Genomic DNA, 24,026 nt, shown 5'->3' on the forward strand with positions numbered 1-24,026 from the left:
ATAATTGTTTCAATTATAATCCATAAGTATTGTTTTCAGGTTACATGTGCATTATTACCTTGTTTAATTCTCAAACCAACCAGTGACATGAATCCTATTAGAGTATAAAAGTCAAGCTCAGAGAGGCTAATTAAGTTGCCTAGGTCACGTGGTTAATTAACAAGGGCAGATAATGCATGAGGACCCAGGATGCTGGACTCACAAGACAGGGATGGCAACCACTATATTTTAAGGTAATGCGCTGAGCCATCTGTGCCTGTGCTCGTTGCTTCTGTAGGCCTCAACGTGATGGCTTCAATGACATTGCTTGGTCGATCAGGTTCCATGCAATTACATCACACAACAGTCAGTCCTTGAGCAGAAAAGCAGCTGGCAGGTAACCAGGTCGTTGAGGGGCATGGGGATCCATGAACTCAGCCAGCAAGAATGCACGTATCTAGGGGCACCTGGGTGGCTCAGTTGGTTAAAGCCTCTGCCTTTGGTTCAGGTCATGATCCCAGAGTCCTGGGATCGAGCCCCACATCTGGCTTGCTGCTCAGTGGGGAGCCTGCTTCCCCCACCCCCACTCCCACCTGCCTCTCTGCCTACTTCTGATCTCTCTTTCTCTGTCAAATAAATTAAAAAAAAAAAAAAAAAAAAAAACTTGAAACAAAGAATGTACCTGGTAACAGACTGTATGACTCGGGAAGATGTGTCCTTGAGGGTGTCTTTCAGGTTGTCCTTCAGGTTACTGAAGAGCCGTCCTGCACCTCCTTTCACCATGTCGAAGAGACCTCCCCCGTAGCTGGGCTCCATGTCTGGAGATGAGGCACCTGCAAAGGCACAACAGAAGTGGAGGTGAGCTACAAACTATGCAGTCTCTCTTCGTCCCTCAAGCATAGGCACAGCGGGGCAGACGCTCCTGCAAGTGAGGCCCACTCTCAGAACTTACTGACTCAGGGCTCCAGCCGTGCTGCCGGGCCTCAGAGACCCAGCCAAGCGCCATGCTGTCCCAGGCACAGAAAGCTCACAGGGTTGTCGCTATTAGCCTCTGGCGCCTGCTGAGCCCTTGAAATATGGCTAGCCGAGTTGAGATGTGTTGTATGAAATACACAATAAATTTCAAAGATGGCGCAAAAAAAAGAACGTAAAATATCTTGTTAATACTTTTTATATTGATAACATGTTGAAATGGCAGTATTTCAGATATACTGAGTTAAATAGACGATACTATCAAATTAATTTCACCTGCTCCTTTTTGCTTTTTAATATGAATACTAGAAAAAATTTAATTGTACCCACAGCCCACATTATATTTCTTTCAGACAATGCCTCATCAGAGGAAGGGCATCTTAGAAGTGGGTCCAGCGGCCTCCTCTGTCCTTGGTTGGAGCTGACTGTGTTAGAAGGCTCATCCCATGCCTATCCCTTCAACTCATCTTCACTGCCATTGTGGAAAATAGCTTCCTCGGGGCCTTTGTAACAGCTTTTGGGATGCACAGTGATTATTAGTGTTATTTGTCAAGTATTCCAGTTTTTCCTTCCTTACAGATTCACAAAATTATACTTTTTGGTCCCTTGCGGTTAGCTCTAGCCAAGTTGTTCAATCTTGGCCCTACTGACATTTAAGGCAAAATTCTTGTTTGCTGGGGGGTGGGGGGGTCGGGGGTGGGACGCTGCCCTGTGCACTGTAGGGTATTTAGCAGCGTCCTGGCCCCTAGCCACTAGATAGCACCAGGAGCACCCCAGTGCTGCCAGCTGTGACAACACATTGTCTCCAATGTGTTGGCATTGTGTCCAATGTGCTGGCACATATTCCCTGGGGGGAGGGGCAAAATTACCTCTGGTTGAAAACCACTGCTCTAGTCTCTGGTATTTGATGGTATGTGTGTGGAGGTATTGTGTGTCGCTTTCAGGATAGAGCATTTAACTCTGAGTATGAAACTCTCCATAGTTCCCATTCCCTCTGTATGTCTCTGTCCCTCTCTTTTTTGGCCCCAGCAACTGGCAGGGTTTGAGATCAGGGCTGTACTCCTGGGTCCTGGAGTAAGAAGCTATGTAGCAGAACTCCCAGCTGACCTTTGATGAATATGTAACACGAGAGACCAATAACCCTTTATTATTACAAGTGCCCCAATTCCCACTGTGCGAATGTTCCTTCCCACGGCACAACTCCGCTTATAAAGGTTGATACAGAAAGAAAGTAGGAGCCTGTGTGGAGGAGGCTAGCGTGAACAATGGCTAGGTAGTCTATCCAGCCCAGCAGGCAAGAGCATGAGCCATTTTCACCTGGGTTCTAGCCCAGCCTTGCTACTTCTAACTGTGTGACCTTGGAAAGTAACAGTCTTCATAAGCCTCTTTCTTCCTAACTGTAGAATCGGGATAAAAATAGTGCCTTCTTCATAGAGAAAGGTTAAATGAGTGCATATAAAACTATTAGTATAGTACCTAATATATCTAGGGGTCAATAGATTGTAGCTAACTACTATAATGCCACATCCTGAACTTATGTCGATATTCTCTTTAATTTTTTTTAAGTTTTTTTTATTTATTTGACAGACAGAGATTACAAGTAGGCAGAGGAGATAGGCAGAGAGAGAGGAGGAAGCAGGCTCCCCGTCAAGCAGAGAGCCCGATGTGGGGCTTGATCCCAGGACCCTGGGACCATGACCTGAGCTGAAGGCAGAGGCTTTAACCCACTGAGCCACCCAGGCGCCCTCTTATGTCGATATTCTCAATCTTTGTTTACTTTTCAGTGATATGATGACACCTCTTCTTTTTTAAAAAATTGCAATATTTTTAACGCACTTTAAACTATGTTAAGGAGATAGAGTACACGATTTTTAGAGGTTGTGGTAACAGCATCATAAGTATCTGCATATGTTTGAAGTCATCAGAATGTACACATTAAATGTGTGTAATTTTGCATATCAATTACACCTCAATAAAGCTAAAAAAATTGCAAAAAAGGAAAGTTGGAGGAATCTATAGATTAAAATGTCTTAAAAGACAAGTCAACCAAGCAGAATGTGTAGATCTTGTTTGGAACTTAATCCAAACAATAAAAAATTAATCACATTAACAGGAAAACCAGAATTTGAGCACTTACTGAGTATTTGATATTAAGGATTTACTGTTACTTTTTTAGGAGTAATAATGATGTTGTAGTTATGTTCAACAACAGTCCTCACCTACTGGAGTAAATACTGAAACACTTATAAATGAAAAATCGCAATATTCAAGATTTTTAAAAATCAACAAAAGATAAAAGATGTGTATAATAAAAACTATAATTACTAACACTTTTATAGCACTTACTATCTGCTGGGTATTATTCTAAGCATTTTGCCTATATTTACTCATTTAATCCTCAAAACATACCTATGAAGCAGACACTATTATTATTTTCTTTCATAGATCCAAAAAACTGAGGCACAGAGCTCAAGAAGCTTGTCTAAGGGTACGCAGCTAGTGAGTAAATGGGATTTGAGCCATAGGCAACCCTTCCATCATGTCCCTCTTTCTTTCCGTAATACTGTTCTGATTTTCATGTATATCATTCCAAGTAATTTAACATTTATTACATAAGCAATACATTATATCCAGATATCCATAAGCAATACATTAATGTTGTTTTCCATGTTTTAAAGCTGTATAGAAATGTTTTTCTGTCTGCAATTTTATTTTTTTCACTCACCACGGTTTAAAAATTCATCTCTTATGGTGCCACCTGTAACTTTAACTCAAAGTATGATCCATTACCCCACTGATGGACACTAAGGTCGTTTATTAGAACTATGTGGTTATGAACACATTGCCTTGATTATACAGAGGAAGTTCTCTCTAGGTAACACTTAACAATAGATTGTCAGTAAGAAGGATATGCACATTTTCAGGTTTCCAGATATTGACAAATCATTTCCCAAAGCAGTCCTATCAGTCTACACTCCTACTAGCAATGCAATACAACATCTGGTATTGTCAGACTTGAAAAACTTTTACCAATCCAGTGAGTGTGAAGTGGTATCTCACTTTGGTCTTGTTTTGTGCTTTCCCCAATTACTGAGTTGTGTATCTTGTATTGTGTTTATTGGCCAGGCAGTTGTGTTCTTTAGATTGCACTTCAGGTTCCCACTAACTTCCTATGTGGCGTCTGGAAGCTCACACACATGCCTATAAATACATGTTGACTACCACGTACTTTCATCCTGATCCCAAGATGCTTTAGGCCTAAGTCACCATTAGGCATCTACTCGAAAAGACGGCTCTATTACAAACTGCAAAGCACAATCAACACTGGTGAACAAACAAATGAACGGACACGTGGACAACATGAATAAGGTCTACCACTGACTGGGTTCTCCTACGTACCAGGAACTCAATGGGATGTCTTTGTTAGCACAGTTTCACACAGGTGGAAAGAAGAAGGGTGTTTATTATAATTTCCATGCTATAGATGAAGAAATGCAGCTCAAAGAAGGGAAGAGCTCACCTAAAACCTGAGCTAACCAGGGGCAGAGCTGGAGATTCAAGTCCAGATCTATACAATGCAAAGCCTAGGATACTTTTACCATTTCCCACTATTCTACAGCTCCACATCAGCTCCATTCTAACAACTGTCCTTGGGATGGTCCCCACCTGCCTAACTTAAGCACAACCACCCCTCTCCTAGTCCTTGCTCTCTTCTACCTCCCACCTGTATGCCTTTCATCTGGCTGCTCTCGGCAACAGATGTTCCCACAATAAACACTCCCATAAATCAATGCATCTGTCAGACCAACCAAACCAACCTCATGATGTCAAAGACAACCTGGGTTGCCCCACTGTTTCACAAGATGCCAGGAATCAGTTTGAAGGGCAGCCCCACAGATTAGGGCTAGAACCACGGATCTGAGAATGTCCTTTCAGGTTCTGTTTCCCGATGACATAGGGCATATTGCTTCGCTTTAAACACAGCCTCACATAAAAATCCGTACTGTGGGGGCGCCTGGGTGGCTCAGTGGGTTAAAGCCTCCGCCTTCAGCTCAGGTCATGATCTCAGGGTCCTGGGATCAAGCCCCGTATTGGACTCTCTGCTCAGCAGGGAGCCTGCTTCCCTTCCTCTCTCCCTCTGCCTGCCTCTCTGCCTACTTGTGATCTCTGTCTGTCAAATGAATAAATAAAATCTTAAAAAAAAAATTCTGTACTGTGTTTTCATTTTAAATATATTGGGGACAGGGTGGTACAAATGTTTATACTTCCCCCATTTCTATTCCAAGTTTCCACTTTAGCCTGAATACCCGTGTTATGTACCACTCTTCTAAGAGATGACATCAAATTGATTATTCAGGCCTCTCTGTGACTCTCGATTTTGTGCTGGAACAGAACTCCATGGTACCAGCCTATTAAAAGGCTATAAATATCCATGATTATCTAAAAATCAGACTCTCGCCATCTCTAAGGCAGCATGCACTGTTCATTAGAACCTTGGAGCCCTGCAGAAACCAGAACCATTTCTCAGAGTCTGTCTGTCTTCTCCATACACCCATATTACATGTCAAACTAGCCAGGACACAAAAAGGAGAAGAGAGATGTTATCTGAATTTGCCCTAATGGTTCTTTTAGGTAGAATGTATTCTGGTTTTCCCTGATGAGCTACAACAGGGGCAGAAGCATAGATTCTCCAAAGGCTATGTGAATCTCAGCTGAGGGAAAGGGCAGAGAGGCTTCAAAACCATGACACAGCACAGAGGGAAATGGGCCAGTCAGAAAGTAATACGTAGGAGAAAAATAATGGCTGTTGCAGGTCAGGAGCTGACAAATGTCACGCGCCAAATCCAGTCTGCTGCCTATTTTTGTACAGTCTATGAAACAAGGATGGCTTCTACACTTTTAAATAATCGAAAAAAGTCAAAAGAAGAAAATGTTTAATAAGGTGAATATTATTTGAAGGTCAAATTTCAAGGTCTGTAAGTAAAATTTTATTGGAATACAACCACACTCATTTCTTTACACATTGTCTATGGCTGTTTTCATGCTAAGGCAGCAGAGTTGAGTACTTGTAACAGACCCGATGACCCACAGAGTCTAAAGGATTTGTATTTGACCCTTTATAGAAGTTTTCTAACTCCTGCACTAGCTGGTTTAAAAGACAAGCATTCTTAGGAATCCAAACTTTGCCACCTCGGACATATTTCTAAATGCTCTGACTGTATGGCAACTAGTGAGAACACACACCAAGTTTAGCAAAGTGTCTTCAGGGATTTGTAGGTCTTAGAAGGCGGGAGTGGGGAAGTCAGAGTTGATGGAACACGAGAGCACCATCCAAAGAGAAAGAAAAAGCCACGTATGCGCCAAAGGCTCCAGGTAGATTCTTGTTCTATGATGTCTTGTCATTTTATTTTATTTTTTAAAAAATTTTATTTACTTGAGGGAGAGAGAAGCAGACTCCCTGCTGAGTAGGAACTCATTGTAAGACTCGATCCCAGGACCCTGGGATCATGACCTGAGCTGAAGGCAGATGCTTAATCAACTGAGCCCCCAGGAGTCTTGTCTTGTCATTTTAAAATCAAAGCGCACCAAAGGCAAGCACTAGAAAACCCTGTGCCGGTGTCATTTCTCAGGATGTAATGTGCAAGTTTTTGCTGGGATTCCTAATTTAGGAGACAAGACACAGCCTCCTATCCTTCTCAAGTCATGGGAACTCACCACAGGTAAAGCCTGACTAGTTCTCAGCTGGCAGAGCGATACAATGTTTGTATCTCCTGGGAGAGATTCTCTGCTTCCCACTGGACTGTGAGTTAGCTATTTGCTCTGTATTTCTATCACGCTCCATTCCAAAAGAGACTGGAGGTGATTTGATGGTTATTTGGAATAGAATCTGTTTTGCCTGGGTGGCTCAGTCATCAAGCCTGGAATAGCATCTGTTTTTAAGAAGACTAGCAGTAATGTTAAGGCTGGTCTTACCTGCCTTAACGTGATAGGAAAAGTAGGTGTGGCTACTTTTCATTAACATCTTATTGATTTGTCAGCCCTAAGCCAAATGCTGTGAAACGCACTATGAAAGAGGAAGGAAAATGTTGACAAAGGCCTGACCATGAGGCACTGTGGTCATTCTCCATGTATGCTCCTACTGCTCACATAATCTATGTGTCCGTGACACCCTAGGCTGCAGATAATTTTGCTTGATGACTCCTAAAAAAGGATTCTCCCCCATAAAGTACTGTCATCACAAGAAAAGGATGGTTTGATGGGGCACCTCGGTGGCTCAGTGGGTTAAGCCGCTGCCTTCGGCTCAGGTCATGATCTCAGAGTCCTGGGATGGAGCCCCGCATCAGGCTCTCTGCTCAGCGGGGAGCCTGCTTCCTCCTCTCTCTCTGCCTGCCTCTCTGCCTGCTTGTGATCTCCATCCGTCAAATAAATAAAATCTTTAAAAAAAGAAAAGAAAAGGATGGTTTGCAAAGATTTAGCAAAGCACATGTTCACCGAGGTACTGTTTATAATGGCAAGAGACAATAAATGTATTTCTCCACAGTATGAGAAGTGGTTGAGTACCTCTAACAATCTACATAATAAGCTACTGAAATCAGTTTGTAGGAGAGTACAGATGCTCAAGACAAAGAACTAAGTGAAAAATAAGCAGGATACAACACACACACACACATTACAATCCCATTTCTGCAAAAGAAAATTATTTGAGTTTAGAGAAAGAATTCAGACAATTTAATAAATATAAAATAGAAATAACAAGTCACACTTACGGAATGCCAACGAGGTACCAGGCACTACTCTAAATTCTTTATATGTAGTATTTAATCTTCACAACCACCCTGTGAAGGAGATACCCATTTTCCATATGAGGAAATTGAAGCAAAGACACATCAGTGACCTACCCCAGGTCCCAAAGTTAGTGAGCCAGAATTTGTACCCAGACAGGCTGCTCCACAATCTAGGCTCTTAGCTGCTGCATTTTCAAAAATGAAGGAAAATACTATCCCTTTTCCACAACACTCAGCACGAAGCAGAGAACCAGTGTCATCACCACAGAAAGTTTCATCCTCCTTGTTTATGGTAGACTTTTTAGCTCTTGGCTTCCCGCAATTAGAGAAATCAATCACATGGGGATAATAGCTATATCCGCCAGGAAAAAGCCCACTGCCTTGGCTTCTAGAATCAAAGGCTGGTTACACCTTATTCCTCATACACCCTAGTTCGGGACAGCTTAGAAAAAAGCAGGACACTGGGGAGAGAGGTCTTGACTGGAGATGCCATTTTTCTCCCTAAAATGTCTGTGGCCTTCAGTATGATATTGTACTCTTCCCAGACCTCTTCTCCCTCTGTAAAATGGGAACAAATTGAGAATAAAAACCTTCCTACATGCCTTTTGGTGTCAAAAGGATCAAGTGAGACCAAACATGTCACCATGATTTTTTTCTTTTTAAGATTTTATTTATTTGAAAGAGAGAGAGCAAGCATGCACACATCAGGGGTGGGGAAGGGCAAAAAGAGAGGGGGAAGCTGACTCCTAGCTGAGCAGGGAACCTGATACAGAGCTTGATCCCAAGACCCTGAGATCATGACCTGAGCTGAAGGCAGATGCTTAACTGACTGAACCACCCAGGCACCCAATGTGATTTTTTTTTTTTAAGTTTGTTTATTTAAGTAATCTCTGTACCCACCATGGGGCTCAAACTCATTACCTGAGATCAAGAGCCATGTGCGCTATCAACTGAGTCAGCCAGGCACCCCCAATGTGACCTTTAAAAATATTTAATTTATTTATTTGTCAGAGAGAGAGAGAGAGTGCATGCACACAAGTAGAGGAAGAAGCAGGCTTTCCACTGAACAAGGAGCAGGATGCAGGACTCAATCCCAGGACCTTGGGATCATGACCTGAGCCAAAGGTGGTTGCTTAACCAACAAAGCCACCCAGGCATCCCACCTTCAATGTGATTTTTAAGTACTGTGATTTTCTAAAACAATCAGAAATGTTTATTTTCTTAGAAATTCAGCTCTCGTATAAATGAGTCACCGGACTGCCTGCCACAATATACCCAAGAATCCAAGTAGAAATAACAATTTCACAGAAGAAATAAATAACACTATATCAAAACGAACAAATATAAACATTCCTACGTCAACAAGAGGCTGGGAACAGGACATAGCCACTGCAGTCACATATAGGCTTTAAGCGACTAGAACTGGTTTGGATTCGAGTTCTCCTACAGCTGGACGAGTAGGCAGAAGTTAAGTAACTAAGCGAAGTCGTGACTTCCTTACCTGTAAAATGGAAGCCTTAATAGTATATCACATGGGATTATGGTGAGAATCATGAAGAATGCTCTGTAAGCCCTTAGCATAACACCTGGTACGCTGCAGGCACTTAATAAATGACAGCTACCAGTGGCTCTGGGGAACGAAAAGGATGTGCTCGCTTCGGCAGCACATATACTAAAAATGGGGAACGAAAAGAATGAAGCTAGGAGAAAGGCTGTCTCCAGCAAAGTTATGTAGCCTCAGAAAACACAGGCCCTGCTGCTCCGATTCAGGGCTGGTGAAGCCAGATGGGACAAGGACTGAACCTCTTTTGGAGGCTTCAGCTCCAGCACCTATAAACTCCTCCCTTTCAGTAGTTCAGAATCCTGAATGTTGAACAGAGGTGAACTTCTTCCTAATTCTGGGGTTTCCTCTTCTTGAAGGATCTGGTGCCTTGTATGGGAAACCACTATGTGTTACTTGCATGGCTAATAACCAGGTTCACACGGATTCAGTGTCCTGGTTTTTGAAATACTGAAATACTTCTGTACTTTTTGGCACATAGTGTGAGCTAATAACACTACCAGTCACTTGGGAAAGTACAGGCCATTGCACCAGAGCCTTCCTAAACATGGACAGATCTGCTTACCGCTAAACAGACCACAGGGATGGAGGCCGGGGTGTGTGCAGCCCCCAGTTCCCGAGGAGCTCAGCACAGGTCACAGAGCAGGTGGTGACAATGATTCAGGCTTTGAGGACCCAAACCATGCAGGAGGCACTGCTATCAGCCCTGAAATATCAGCAGCACGTTAAGTCCTCCATTGGCTGGAACAAGGTACTAGAGCGCATTACAATCAATTTGACTGGGAATTTGCTGGAAGAATTTGGTGCCATTCCCCACATCAAACAATGGCTCAGAAATGGTGACAATTTAGCTAGTGACAAGAACACTCTAGAGACTGTCTAAAATCAACAGAAAAGTAAAAATTAGAATAATTTGTGCTATAAATATTATCATCTGCTAAGCAGTTACATGTGCATGGTATATTTGTTTAGAGAATAAAAGGGGGCTATAATTTACATTTGATATATATGCTTACATATTACATATCAGTATTTCTGTACCCGTTCTTCAGGACTTTAATGTGACAAGCAGCCCCAGCAACTTCTTGAGCCATGTGGCTATGGGTGAATCACAGACTTATGGTCTCTGAGAATATAAAACCTGGGGAATTAACTAGATGATTCCCTAAGTACCCCCGCTCCCAGTTCTAAAACTCTTTGACATTCATTTATCATTCTTATAGTTATTTTGTTTTAAGATTTATTTATTTGTGGGGGAGAACAAGAGAGAATGTACAAACCTGGGGGCAAGGGCAGACGGAGGGAGAAGCAGGCTCTCCACTGAGCAGGGAGCCCAGTGGGGCTCTATTCCAGGACCCCAGGATCATAACCCGAACTGAAGGCAGATGATTAACAGACTGAGCCACCCAGGCACCCCACCATCACCATTTTTGAAAGGCCATCTATTAGAAAAAGGAACCCTCATGCTTTGTTAGTGGGAATTCAAACTGGTGCAGCCAACTATGGAAAATACTATGGAGGTTCCTCAAAAAATTGAAAACAGAAATACTATATGATCCAGTAATTCCACTAACATTTACCCAAAGAATATGAAAACACTAATTCAAAAATACATATGTACCCTTATGTTTATTGAAGCAACATTTACAACAGGCAAATTTTGGAAGCAGCCCAAGTGTCCATCGGTAGATAAATGGATAAAGAAGGTGTAGTGTATACACACAATGGAATCTTACTCAGCCATAAAAAAGAATTAAATCTTGTCACTTGCAATGGCATGCATGGATCTAGAGAGTATAATGCTAAATCAAACATACCAGACAAAGACAAATACCATATGATGTCACTCATATGTGGACCTTAAGAAATAATACAAATGAAAAAGAACAAAAGAGACAAACCGAAAAACAGACACTTAACTATCGAGAGCAAGCTGATGGTTCCCAGAGGGGAGGTAAGCAGAGGGATGGGCAAAGTAGATGAAGGGAATTAAGAGTACATTTACCATGATGGGCACTGAGTCATGTACAGAATTACTAAATCACTAACAACGGACACCTGAAACTAATATAACACTGGATGTTAACTATACTGGAATTTTCCAAGGCTATTTATGAAACACATACTCTAAACTAGGCACTCTACTGAACAGTTTCCATAAACTACTGAGTGAGACGCCATAAACTACTGAGTGAGACCTTCACGTCAAGTACAGTAGCAGGTGGGAGTCCTACTAAGGAAATGGAAGCTTTGATGAAGTTTAGTAACGGTCATAGCAGAATGAGATGGGACCCCAGGATGGCTGGATCCAAAGCCTCTGCCCTTACCCACCTCTCACCCTACCTTCTTTTATAAGAACTTTGTCTCTCACAGCCCCATTCAAACCACACTTTGCACTCCCATCCTAGGATTTGGAGCAGTCTGACTTATATAAGAAATATTCCTAGGTGGTCTGACCCACCACACTCAATCCTCATGAGTCTGGGTCTTCAAAAATGGACAACTTTTAACTACTTCATAACCCCCTAAAATCTTAACAAAATATCTTTACACTGTAAGCACTTAATAAATGTATGTGAAACCGGGCTGTTGTAGAATACAGGAATCAGGGGCAAGAAGGAAGGGATGGTGAGGGAGAGCAAGCAGATCAACTTGGCAGAGACTTGGTCTCTGCCTAAATGTAGGCAGCAAATGAACCAGATGCTTCTGCTGTCTCCCCATACCTCTCTGAATTTCTCATTGCAGCATTGTTACCTTCTAGCACCCACTAAGCATGCTTGCTTGAGAGATGGGGATTTCATGAAACTCAGAAAGAGCTTTATTATATGGAAGACTAATACTTTACAAAAAGACCAAGGAGAAATTTTTATCTTCGGATAGATAAGAGGACCTAAAGGACTAAGCACCACTAGCTACTCTTTCCTGGAAAAAATCCAAGATACAAAGAAAAGAATGATGAGAGGAGAAAGAATGGGAAATGCAATCCAAGTGAAGACTACAGTAAGATCAAAGCTGACTCTGTGTAGAATAAAAGCAAGGCATAGGGTTGGTGCTAGGGAAATTCCAGCCGAATGGATGTTAACACATTTTGTTCCTTCATGGGTCACTGGAATTAGGCTACAGTTGTCAGTCCAAATTCTATTCTGTAAACTCTCATATAAAACAATGGAAACATGGATATGGCTTAATTTGATTCAACAAGTATTTCGAGTAATTACGGTGTGCCAGAAAAACAGATCTATGTGAAAGATCTTTTTTTTTTTTTAGTGTGAAAGATCTTTATTCTCCAACACTTGAGCCAAATAAAGAGCTTCACCATTATGGAATAGCAATGATCAAATCTACTGAGCAAGAAGATCAGATCAGCACCCAAGAGAACTCTGAACAAACAGGAAGGGTTATGTCTTCCACATGGCCTCTCAACTCCAGGAAGTGAGGGGTTATCAATTTTTTTCCTCCCTTCTCTAACCAAAAGGTCAGGGCTTAAATTGCATTAGATGGACTATGACATATCTCTTAATGACTAGCTTTCTTGCCTGAAACAGAGAAAACATCCTTACTGTTATCTGACCCTGTTTGTGATGGAGGACAGAGATAGCAAAGGACCTGCTTAAAAATACCACAAAGAAAAAAAATCAAGCAAAAGTCTTCTTTACAACATTTCAGTTCTTTTTATTGGAGAGGGAAGACCAAAGAAGCCTCAAAGGGCAGCCAAGAGAATTCTAACAGTCCTTCCAAATAAATGCCAGATAACACAGAATCTCATAAAAGCACAGTGTTTGTTGTTCAAACGCAGCCCTAAGAGGAGCTTCTAAACCCCTTCTTCCCTTCCCAGGAGACTGTCTCCTCTTAGCTCTTCCTAGGCAGAGACTCTGGAGCTGATACTGCAAGCAGACTTCTCGAGAAAGATCCAATCACTGCTCCCAAGAGGAGCAGCAACTACCGTGGATGGATATTGCGTGCTGTTTACAAAATCAGGGTCAATATGTGTATGCTACATACTACACAAACACACATGGATGACACACAGAGCCAAGGGAGCCTTCCTACATGGTAAGCCCTACACTCCAAACATACCCTATCCCACACAGTAGGGGAAGACATTTTTGCTCTTATTTGTCAGATGAGGAAACTGTCTCCAAGAGGCAGATTCATTCACATCCGATAACTTAGCTAGGACACACAAATGTTAATCTGATGATAAGACCCATGCTTTTGCATTTCAGCAGGCACAGTCAGATACACATGGTCACAGAGGTGGAAGTCCTGCTTGGGGCTACGAGAGGAAGAAACTCAAACTCATAACACTTCAACACCCAGTGGGATTATTAGTGACGTACTCCCATGCCTCAAATAGATGCACCAGAAAGATAAAAGGATTTCCTCCAAACACTGTTATGATTAACTTAAAAATAAAAAAAAAACCACAGCTTTATTGACATTTATAAAATTTAAACACAATAAACTTCACATATTTAAAATGTAAACACTGGATAAGTCTTGACGTATATATATGTGCATGTGTATGCACAGACACACACACACACACACACACACACCCCTTTAACTCCAAAGCTTACATCCTTATTGCCATACACTTGAACAGAGTCCAGACTGCTTGGGAAAAAATAAGACAAACATAGGAATGACCACAAAATACTACCCTTGGTCCCATGGGACTGTCTCCCTTGCCACGGCCATTCCCTGCTAAAGTGCAGTGCTGTGCTAAGAGGCAGGGACCACGCTCAGTCACTCAGGACAGGTCAGAATAAGAACTCTACACATACCCTGAATCACAGAGCTCAAGGGAGGGATCAAGTAATATGTGCAATGAAGAATCCTGGGATTCCAAAGCTGGAAGGACAAATGCTCGAGAAATTCTCATTTGCATGTATGTATGTATGTGATGGTGAGGGTGAAAGGGAGGGAAGGAGGAAAACAGTATGAGACAGAGATGTGAGTTCTCGCTTCTAAGGTTTTCATTCAGATTTACATATGTGTATCAGACATGTTATACACATAAGACTTTTTGTTACATTGCATCTCGTATAACATAAAAATACATATATAATTACATAATAATACAAGATGTATGTAATACAGAGATTAGTCATATTCAACATGGAAAATGTGGGTACATAAAGACCCAGAGCATTAGAAAGAGAACAAATGGCTGAGAAATGAGGATGGGATGAGGAAAAAAGGGAGGAAAAAAGAAGAAATCCAGACTCAAACCACAGAGGGGGGTCTATGCAGGTTAAAGACCACAAAGTGGTATGATTAACTTACTTCTCTGCACCTGAAGTCCACTAAAACCAAAGAAAATAGAATTAAAACAAAGAAGAAAATAAGAAAACAAACAAGAAATAGGATGCCTACGTGGCTCAGTCGGTTAAGCATTTGACTCTTAGTTTTAGGTCATGATCTCAGGGTCCTGGGATCGAGCCCCACATCTGGCTCCACGCTCAGCTTGGAGTCTGCTTGTCCCTCTCCCTCCACTGCCCGCCGTTCAAAGTCACATTCTCTCTCTCTCTTTCTCTCTTAAATAAATAAATAAATAAAATCTTTAAAAATAAGCAAATAAACAAGAGTAGCCGCTGTTAACATTTTGGAGAACCGTGTATCCTTGCCTTTTCAGTTCTGCATTTTTATGTACATGCACCCGTACGTGTTCCACGTACATGTACACTATATGTATAGTGCATGTACGATCACACTATATGCAGTGTGGGACCTGCCATTTTTCCCACTTAACACTGAAATAGTCTTCCAAGTCATTAATGTGTTCTTCTCTAGTATCTCTCATACAGCTGCACCATAATTGTTAGCCACTTTTTTCTTGTTCAGACTTACAAATACTATTTACATACGTACGTACAAAGTGGACAGGAGTTCAGAAGTGCTTGTCTCCAGTATGAAGAGAGGGCTACAGGTTACTGGAAGCAGGAGGAAGGCTTTAAGGAAGAGGTGCTATTTGATTTGCAGTTTGGGTGCAAATGGGTTGAAGGGACATAGATAAAAAGGAAAAGGATCGGGTACCTGGGTGGCTCAGTCAGCTAAGCGGCTGACTGTGGATTTTGGCTCAGGTCATGATCTCAGGATCCTGGAATCCCCGCCTGCATCAGGCTCTGCACTCAGTGGGAAGGTCTGCTTGAGGATTCTCTCTTCTTCTCCCTCATGTCCCTCTCCCTACTCATGCTCTCTCTCTCTCTCAAATAAATAAATACTTTTTTTTTTTTTTAAAGGAAACGAATCATAACTGGCCACCAGTTCTGATAGTCCTGGGGACCTTGCTAAGAGCACCAAGACATAGGCATTCCAGGGTCCACTAAGCAGATGAGGAAGCAAGGGGCACTGTGAGATGGTGAGTAATATGTCTGAGGCAAGTTTGGGAATAAGGAGATCCTGCGGAGAAACTGGCAGCGTGTGGCAGGTGTATAGAGGGGGAGGGAGATGAGACCGGGAATGTGGGGGTGGGGGGTCCTCAGATCCCAGCTTGACCAGAAGGTCAAGCTAAAGAGCAAGAACTTTTACTTGCTCTCTGTACAACTGCTTGTGGAAACTGGTCCTCACACTTACATAACAAATGATAAAAAATGGTTATCAGCAGATTGCCAAGAAGCTGTTCCCACAGCAGATTAATATTGTCTCAGACAAGTGGAATTCCCCAGGGGCCGCACATCCTTTAGGACATATTTCAAAAGCCAGTATTCCATCTGAGGGCACCTGAGGAAAATTTCAAAGTGGTACCTTTGGTACCTAACTCTCAAATAAATGTGTTAGGGGGACCCTCCGGAGTTAGGTCGTGCCAAGCATAAAGATGCTCAACGATGCTAAGTGGCCTCTGAGTGAGGACACAGCTAAATGCTAACTCAGCACGGAAGGCAGACATATTCTGAAGGTGAACCTGGGACAAACAAAAAAGCAAATCAAGACAAAGAAAAAAAAAAAAAGGGCAACTAGACCAAACCACAGCAAGCACTAGGAATAACATCTGCCACCTAAGTGCAAAGGAAATCTGCAACTCCTCTGTTTGGTCTCAAGGACAAAGCTCCTGGCATCAAGTTGGCTTGGAGAGACTTTCTCACAAAGGTCTGACCACTACTCTTGCATGTGGGAAAACCCAACACTGTGCCAATTTAGTGAAAGCCTGTGACAGGGGTTGGCTTCAGGGCTTGGTCAGGCTTAAGAGACAGCGTGGCTCTGGGCTTCGCACAGGACAGACAGGGGCCAACTCCCCAGGCACACCCTTAACTGGTGGATAATAGGTTGGTTTCTAACCTCTCCGTGGATCCCCTGCTTTAAATAAATAAATAAATAAATGGCTCTCTATGTGCTACTTATCCCAAAGGATATCAACTCAACAATAAGCACTCCTGGAGAACCAGGAAAAGGGAAGAAGCATTTGGTACAAAAGATGTGATGGAAAGAACCTAAGCTTTGCAAATAAGCAGATCTGGATTCATGACACTGACCTTCCTTTTTTCCTGGGCAACAATGGGCAGGTTAATGAATCTCTCTAAGGCCCAGTTTCCTCAGCTGTAAAATGGGGGCAGATGATATCTTCCTTCAATACACCTTATGAGGTTATTTTAAATGAGATAATGATAGAAAGGCATCTGTCACCTAGAAGGCCATCATAGATAGCATCCGCCCAGGCATGCCTATCTTCCAACTCCCCTAGAGGACAGCGAAGGAGATCCTATTGGGCAAATGCCACTTGCTACTTGTGTAAACTTTGGGCAAAGGAAAAGCCTCTGATACCTTCCTCATAGAATCACCATGGAGATTAAATCCACCATCTGCAAAAGCCTACTGTCTAGGACTTGCAAATGGTAACTTTAGGCAGAGGTGTATGAGGTAGCACTGAATTAACTGTAACACTGCTCACAACCAATCACCAACTGGGACAGGGAAATCTTTTCCTTGTATGGAGATTTTATCATATGGGAATCTGAACTAAATAGAGATCAGACATCCAGGAAATGGTCCTCAGTTGGAAATCCTTACATGTGGCCCCATGCTGCCTAAGGCAGGCTTACCAAGCAGAGGAAGGGGGTCCCTCCTTGGCTCCCACAGTAACCATTAAAAAGCTGCCCCGGCTGTCTGTCTAGCTTAATTATGCTCCAGTAATCCTGACAAGACTGGCTGAGCTTTGCTGTAAATCATGGCAGTGGAAATCCTAAAATAAAAGCAAGATTAATGATATGACCTCAATCTTGGCATGAAGGTCCATTAATTGGAAATTATGGACTTAATTGAATTCTGAGCATAACACTGGCAGCTGGATTACATTTTCTGAGAACTGTTTCTTCACCCACAGGAAGATAACTGAAATACCCCAGTGACAACTAAGCCAAACATTGGGTGTTGCTTAGGAGACAGAGAGATAATTGATTATTTCCCTGGCATGCTAGTTACCCAACCATCTGAAGTCTGAAGTCAGCTTTGGTGGAGCCGCCGCCATACTTTCTACCACCTTCCCTGTCTTCTATATGCTCAGGGGTCCCATGTAACCTCCCTGGACCTCAATTTTGAGATAAGAATTTTAACTGCAATACACACACCCACACACACACACACACAAACATATGTACATAAGAAATGCTCGGTAAGAAGTGCCATTATCATCATGCTATCTCTGCCATCATTCACTACAATAAGGAGCCTGGAGGGGGAAAGAGGACAGGAAAGAGCCATGTTGCTTCTCTTCTGCAGGTGGCAGAAATGGCACCATAAACAGCACAGACAAGTCACTGTACACCCAGGGCCTTTCTGCATTCAGGGTGGCGTCTGTCTCTGCTTGGCATCTGGCAGACGCAGATTCTTGCATGTCTCTTCTATTTCCTGCAGTCTGGTCTGCATGAGTCCATCTGCTCTTGGGACAAAGACTGACAGGCATGAATCCTCACCCAATACAGAGAGATGGGAATTAGTATCCTCTGTAGAAGAGAAAGAGGGGACTTTGAGATGGTAACTAATGCGTCAAAGGCACAAGCTGTGGTGTGTGCTGGAACCAACATATACGGTTTCTCAGGCCATTGGGAGGATGGAGAGGGTGTGTTAAGAGGGTGGGAGGTGAGACTAGGAAGGGAGTGACCTGCAAGTCCCCAGAGGTTTGAAGGTCAAAGCAACCACTCCTGCAAAGGGGTGGACCATTGTTTAGAATTACTGGGAGGGGTGGGGGGAATGCTTTTGTTGCAGTTGCAACAAGACATATTGAGAATGAGCAAGAAGAGCTTAGTGAGAACAGAGACGGTGCTTAATTTTTATCTGTACCATGCACCCAGCAGGACATCTGAACGTTGCAAAACAGGACACTGACTCAAGCCCAATTGAAACTGTCAAGAAATCCAGAGCCCCAGTTCAACTCTAAAACTTACTACAGTTGCTCTGAAGTGCTGCAAGGATAATGGCTATAGCTATCACTTATTAATCACCTTCTGACTGCTGGGAACTGATACTCTAAACGTTATACCATTATCTCATTTAATCTTCACAGTTACATTTCCAGATAAGCTTTACTATCCCCCTTTTACACACAAGCAAACTGAGGACGCAACACACAAGTATGGTCACACAGCCAAGGCTCCTCCCCAGGTCTGTCTTCCTCGAAAGCCCATGTTCTTCTTGGCACACAGAAGAAAGGCTACCTCCTATGCATTTGTTCAAAGCTTAAGACACAAAGGAAAATGGTCAAACCAGAAAGCACTGCTAGAGAACAGAGAAGCCACATCCTGGCCTGATATCTGCTCTGGTATGATCTGAGGATATCTTTTAAGACCAGACATTCAGAAGGGAAAAACTCAGAAAGATGAGGAGCTGGGGAGACACAAATAAAGGAGAACTGCCTTCTGAGACTTTGACAGGGAAGGAAGGCCAAAGCCTTGGTGTGCTTATGGTGTGCTTATGTGGTAATATAAAGGGGTGTTGGCAGTGGCTTAAGATGTTCTTTTCTCACATGTAGAATCTAAAAAAGCCAGGGGCACCTGGGTAGCACAGCTGGTTAAGCATCTGACTCTTGGTTTTGGCTCAAGTCATGATCTCAGGATCATGAGATCGAGCCCCGAGTCAGGTTCCATGCTCAACACAGAGTCTGCTTAAGACTCTCTCTCCCTCTGACCCTCCCCCCTGCTCTCTCTCTCTCTCTCTCTCTCAAATAAATAAACCTTTAAAAATAAATAAATCAATAAGAAAAAAATCCATACTCATAAAAACAGAAAACAAAATGGGATTACCAGGGCCTAGAAGGTGGGGGGATAGAAGAGATGTCATTTACAGGGTACAAAGTTGCAATAAGTAGTAAATAAGTCCTAGCAATCTAATGTGCAGTATGGTAAACACAGACAACAATATTGTCTTACAATCACCCAACAGGCTAAGAGACTAGATCATGATTATTTCAACCACAAAAAAAGAAATGATAATTATGTGACAGAACGGAGGTGCAATTGCTGTAATGTCAATCATGCTACAATATATAAATGTATCAAATCAATGCATTATCTATGTTCAATTTACATATTGTTATATGTCAAATACATTTCCATGTAAAAAACATGCATTTTCCTAAATTAGCTCTTCTTGCTGCCTAATGGCACTCACCCGACAGGCACACACAATCTTCAGGGTCAGCAGCTGCTAGGACTCCTATTCTCATGTTTGTCAGCCGCATGCACAAGTATTCCAGGAATGGTGGCCAGAGCACCCAAGACGGGAAAGAGCAAGAGCTCAAAGAAACAGCCTGCAATCATGCTTTCCATCTTCCGCCAAAGAACATTCTACAGACCTTGCAGACCTGCCCATTGTCAAGGCCCTTTGAGAAAAGCACATTAGTGCTAACAAACCCAGGGTCACAGCCCTGTGAGAAGGCTATGGCTGAGAGAGATGACGAATCATTAGCAGTGCCTGGTATCCCTCTCTGCCTTTTAGATCCCAGATAATATGATCAGAGCTCACAGGCTTTGAGATTTCAAAGAGGAGCACCGACAACCACAAAGAAGAGTCTTGGTGAAGGAGGGATAACATGAGAGGCTGAAAGCAGGTGGCCTACCATCATGAACAATGTGTCCTCTACAAAACCCAAAGAACGGTCTAAGTGTGGGTCAGGGGATGCATTATCAAGGTTTGGTGCCCTTCTCTAAAAGGAGGAAAGGAGATTACAGCCAGCTTACACAGAACCGTTATACATGATGGAAAAGAATGATTGATACAGCTTTTTGTTATCTGATGTTGGTCCCCACCTGACCCCTTGAGAAAGCCTGTCTGTGTATAGCATAAGTGTACACGCAAATGGGGCAGCCCTGGGGGAACTGATCTCACTGGGCTTCCCCTATGTGCCAGGTTTAAGCCACATGCTTCACACACACCGATTCATTTCACCCTTACAAGGACCCCACAAAAAAGGCTGAAATAGCCCTATTTTACAGGTACTGAGATGAGGCTCTGAGAAGTTACATAACCTGAGAAGCCTAGTAAGCTGTAGTACAGGTGCTCCCAGGATTAACTGTCACGTCTGGCTCTGAGAAACCACAGGTGCGAGCCTACTGCACTAAAACAGCCTGGGGTGCCTGCTAGAAATGCAGATCTCCGGATTCTTTCCGGATGGGAATCTCTGAGGGTGGGGCCCAGAGTCTGCAGCTCTCAACCTCCCTCGCCCCCGGAGCTTCTGATACACAAGCAAGTCTACCAACACAGCCACAGCCCTGGGCCAAACTTCCTCACTGAAGATAAGAAGCTTTAAATGAAGGTGGGGTTGGGGCAGAGGGAGGGAGGTAGGGAGAAAGGCAAGAAGAGAGGGGGAGAGAAAGTGAGGGGGGAAGGTGGGAGAGAGACAGGGAGGGAAGGGAGGGAGAAACGGAGGAAAGGGGAGCTATCATTTACTGAGTATTTTTTATCTGCCAGGCGCTTCATATATGCTACCAGACCTGAAACCTTACAACAACTTGCTGAAGGGGACGATATTATTACACCGACTTCACAGAGGAAGCAAATGAGGCTCATTCAAGTTAAATAATGTGGGGGGAGGTGCCTGGGTGGCTCAGTCCGTTAAGCATCTGCTCTCAGGGTCCTGGGATCAAGCCCCGCATCAGGCTCGCTGCTCTGCAGGGAGTCTGCTTCTCCCTCTGCCCCTCCCCCCCCCTTAAGCATGCACGCTCGCCCACTCTCCCTCCTCATTCCTTTTCTCTCAAATAAATAAAATCTTTAAAAATTTATTTTAAAAAATCTTTAAAAAATAAAGTTAAGTAACTGGTAAAAGTCACACATCTAACACACAACAGCCTAAGAACATGCCTCAGGTCTACCCAGCTCTCAATCCCAGGTCCTTTTCCAACCACATTCTTCATTTCCCCTGTTTCAGAGAGTAGAGGTCTCTGTGCAGTCGTCAACAGTGCTTGGGTGAGGTCCATCGGAAAAGGAGTCCAGACGACCTTGCCCAGCACAGATCAGGCAGCAGAGATGGCTGTGTCCTGGGCCCTCCCAACTATTCCCTCAGCAGCCCCTGTCACTGGGCCCTTCCCAGGAGTGGAAGCCTGGGCTGGCCAAGGTCAATGAGAGCAGCACGGGGGTGGAGCCATCACTCTCCTCCTCACGTCCACACTGGGGGCCACTCCCTCACCGGCCTGAATATGGGCATTTGGGAATCTGTATTATCTGGCTCTGGAGGAGAACCAGGGGAGTACAAGTTCCAAATACCAGTGTGCCCTGAAGCAGACAGCGTATTCTCTCTGGGCAAAGTCTCTTCCTCTGTAAAATGAGGAAGTGGAATTAGCTACTCCTTCCGGTCCTGTAACACTGGTGACTCGGTAATTCACAGACACTCCAACGGGAGTGTGCAGTTGTATGTAATGTACGCAGTTTACCACAGGGGGAGGGATGGGTGGGACCCTAGGAAATCGGACATGGTGCTGAAGTTTAACTGCCACCATGGGCGGCATTGGTCAAACAAAGACATTCAGGTCTCCATCGCGGCTCCTGTCTTCTATTTCTGCCCAGGAGGCCCTGGTGGGGGCTGTTACGTCACAGACCGGCCGGCTGCGAGCTGCTTCTGTCCTCTTCCCTGCACCGGGCCCTCATCTCCAACTGACTGACCACTCCCTTGGTGCCCTTCTTTGTAACCTTTAAACATCTGCATCTTGCCTTTTTAACTGACTGTGAGGTCCTAGAAGTCCTGCCGGGCGGGTCAGACAGACTGCACACACAGCACGGAGCAGGGAGCCACGGACACAGGGGTATTTCGAGTTCCAGCATTCTGCTGGTAAAAATAAACAGGAACAACATCAGCCAATATTTGAGTGCCTACTGTGTGTCAGGGGTTATTGTAAATGCTTTACAACCCCAGGAGGTATCTAATATTATCATCTTGCATTTTGTGGACACAGATGACAGGGGCTCTGTTACTCACTGAGGTCACACAGTTAATAAAGGCAAAGTGCCGGCCGTCTCTCACAACCATTTCTTGAATGAATACACCTCGATCCAGTTCTAAACAACCGGTGCGGCCGTGTGCCTTTGGCATCAAATAGACCTGGGTCCAAACTCCAGCTCAGCAATTTACTAGCTATTCCTTTAGAGAAGTACTTGAACCTTTCTGTGCCTCAGTTTCCTTATCTGTAGAATGGGATAATATCTACCTTGTGGAGTTATTCTGAAAATCAGAGATAAATACGTATAAAAGAACCTAGTGCTGTGCCTGGCCTACTCATCTACTCATATATTTACTGAGTTGCTACTTAGTAAAAGGCTTTGTGCTGGGTGGTAGGAAAACAGAAGAAAGCATGATCCTGCCATCAAGCTGCTCCCAGTCTACTGACCAAGTAAACATAAACAAAAGGAGTATATATTATATCACATGGGAAGGACAGCGTTACACGTAAGATATCAGAGGAACATAGAGAAGTGCACCTGAGGGCAAGGAAAGGCGAGTAGAGTCTGTAAGGATGGTGAGGCTAACAGGACCAACCTGGACAGATGGCGGGAGGTCTCTCCCGGCTGGGTTATTGCATTTTATCCATCAATTAAGCAATACCTCTAGGTTACTAGCCTTGGCCCTATTCTCATATTTCACATTCCATCTTCAGAAAATACTATCTGTGCTACCTTCAAATTTAATCCAGAATCCAAAATGTGTGTAGAACTCTTACTTATCTAAAACAGAGTGGAGGGACGTGGGGGAAAACATCTATATATAATGACTACATACACACACACACACACACACACACACTCTCTCTCTCTCTCTCTCTCTCTCTCTCTCTCATATTTGCAAAGCGAAAAGATAAACTCAAAACTACTTACGCAGCAGGGGAGAGGGTCTAGAGAAGGAGCAGGGACAGAAGCTGAAGTTCTTTGAATACAATCTGTCTGAGAGGTTTGAATTTGGAACTATGTAAATCTATAATTTCAAACATCCATTTAAAAGCAACCCCTTAAAAGTGAGAGCACTAGGTTTCAAACTGATGATATAACCACACAGAGAGAAACCATCTCAAGTGGCTTTAGGACATAAAGTAACTCTCCGAAAGTGAAATATATCCAGATCAAAACACAAAACAAACCAAAAAATGTTGAACCTTAAACTAGTTTGGTGGTAGTGTTGGTATTGTTATTCTGTGACTCTGTACTACGGCAAAAGGCAAATAAGTCATTATATTGGTATAACTGAAAACCGGGAATTTTGGAATGGGAGAAAAGAGATACAGATGTAAGAGATACCAAAGTGAAAGACT

The 24,026-nt window shown here is 43.3% G+C and overlaps 1 protein-coding gene across 4 annotated transcripts in view; it reads right to left on the bottom strand.

Annotated features, from left to right (window-relative positions):
* The window catches only part of DNAJC6 (DnaJ heat shock protein family (Hsp40) member C6), a 138,723-nt gene that overhangs the window by 42,731 nt on the left and 71,966 nt on the right, over positions 1 to 24,026 (bottom strand). For all 4 annotated transcript variants that reach the window (XM_032303775.1, XM_032303776.1, XM_032303777.1 and 1 more), the window contains exon 2: positions 662 to 812. In XM_032303775.1, the coding sequence (XP_032159666.1) occupies positions 662 to 812 (151 nt within the window). The remainder of the gene's footprint in view (positions 1 to 661; positions 813 to 24,026) is intronic.

This window comes from Mustela erminea, chromosome 10 (genome assembly GCF_009829155.1).
Source record: "Mustela erminea isolate mMusErm1 chromosome 10, mMusErm1.Pri, whole genome shotgun sequence".
Taxonomy (NCBI): Eukaryota; Metazoa; Chordata; class Mammalia; order Carnivora; family Mustelidae; genus Mustela; species Mustela erminea.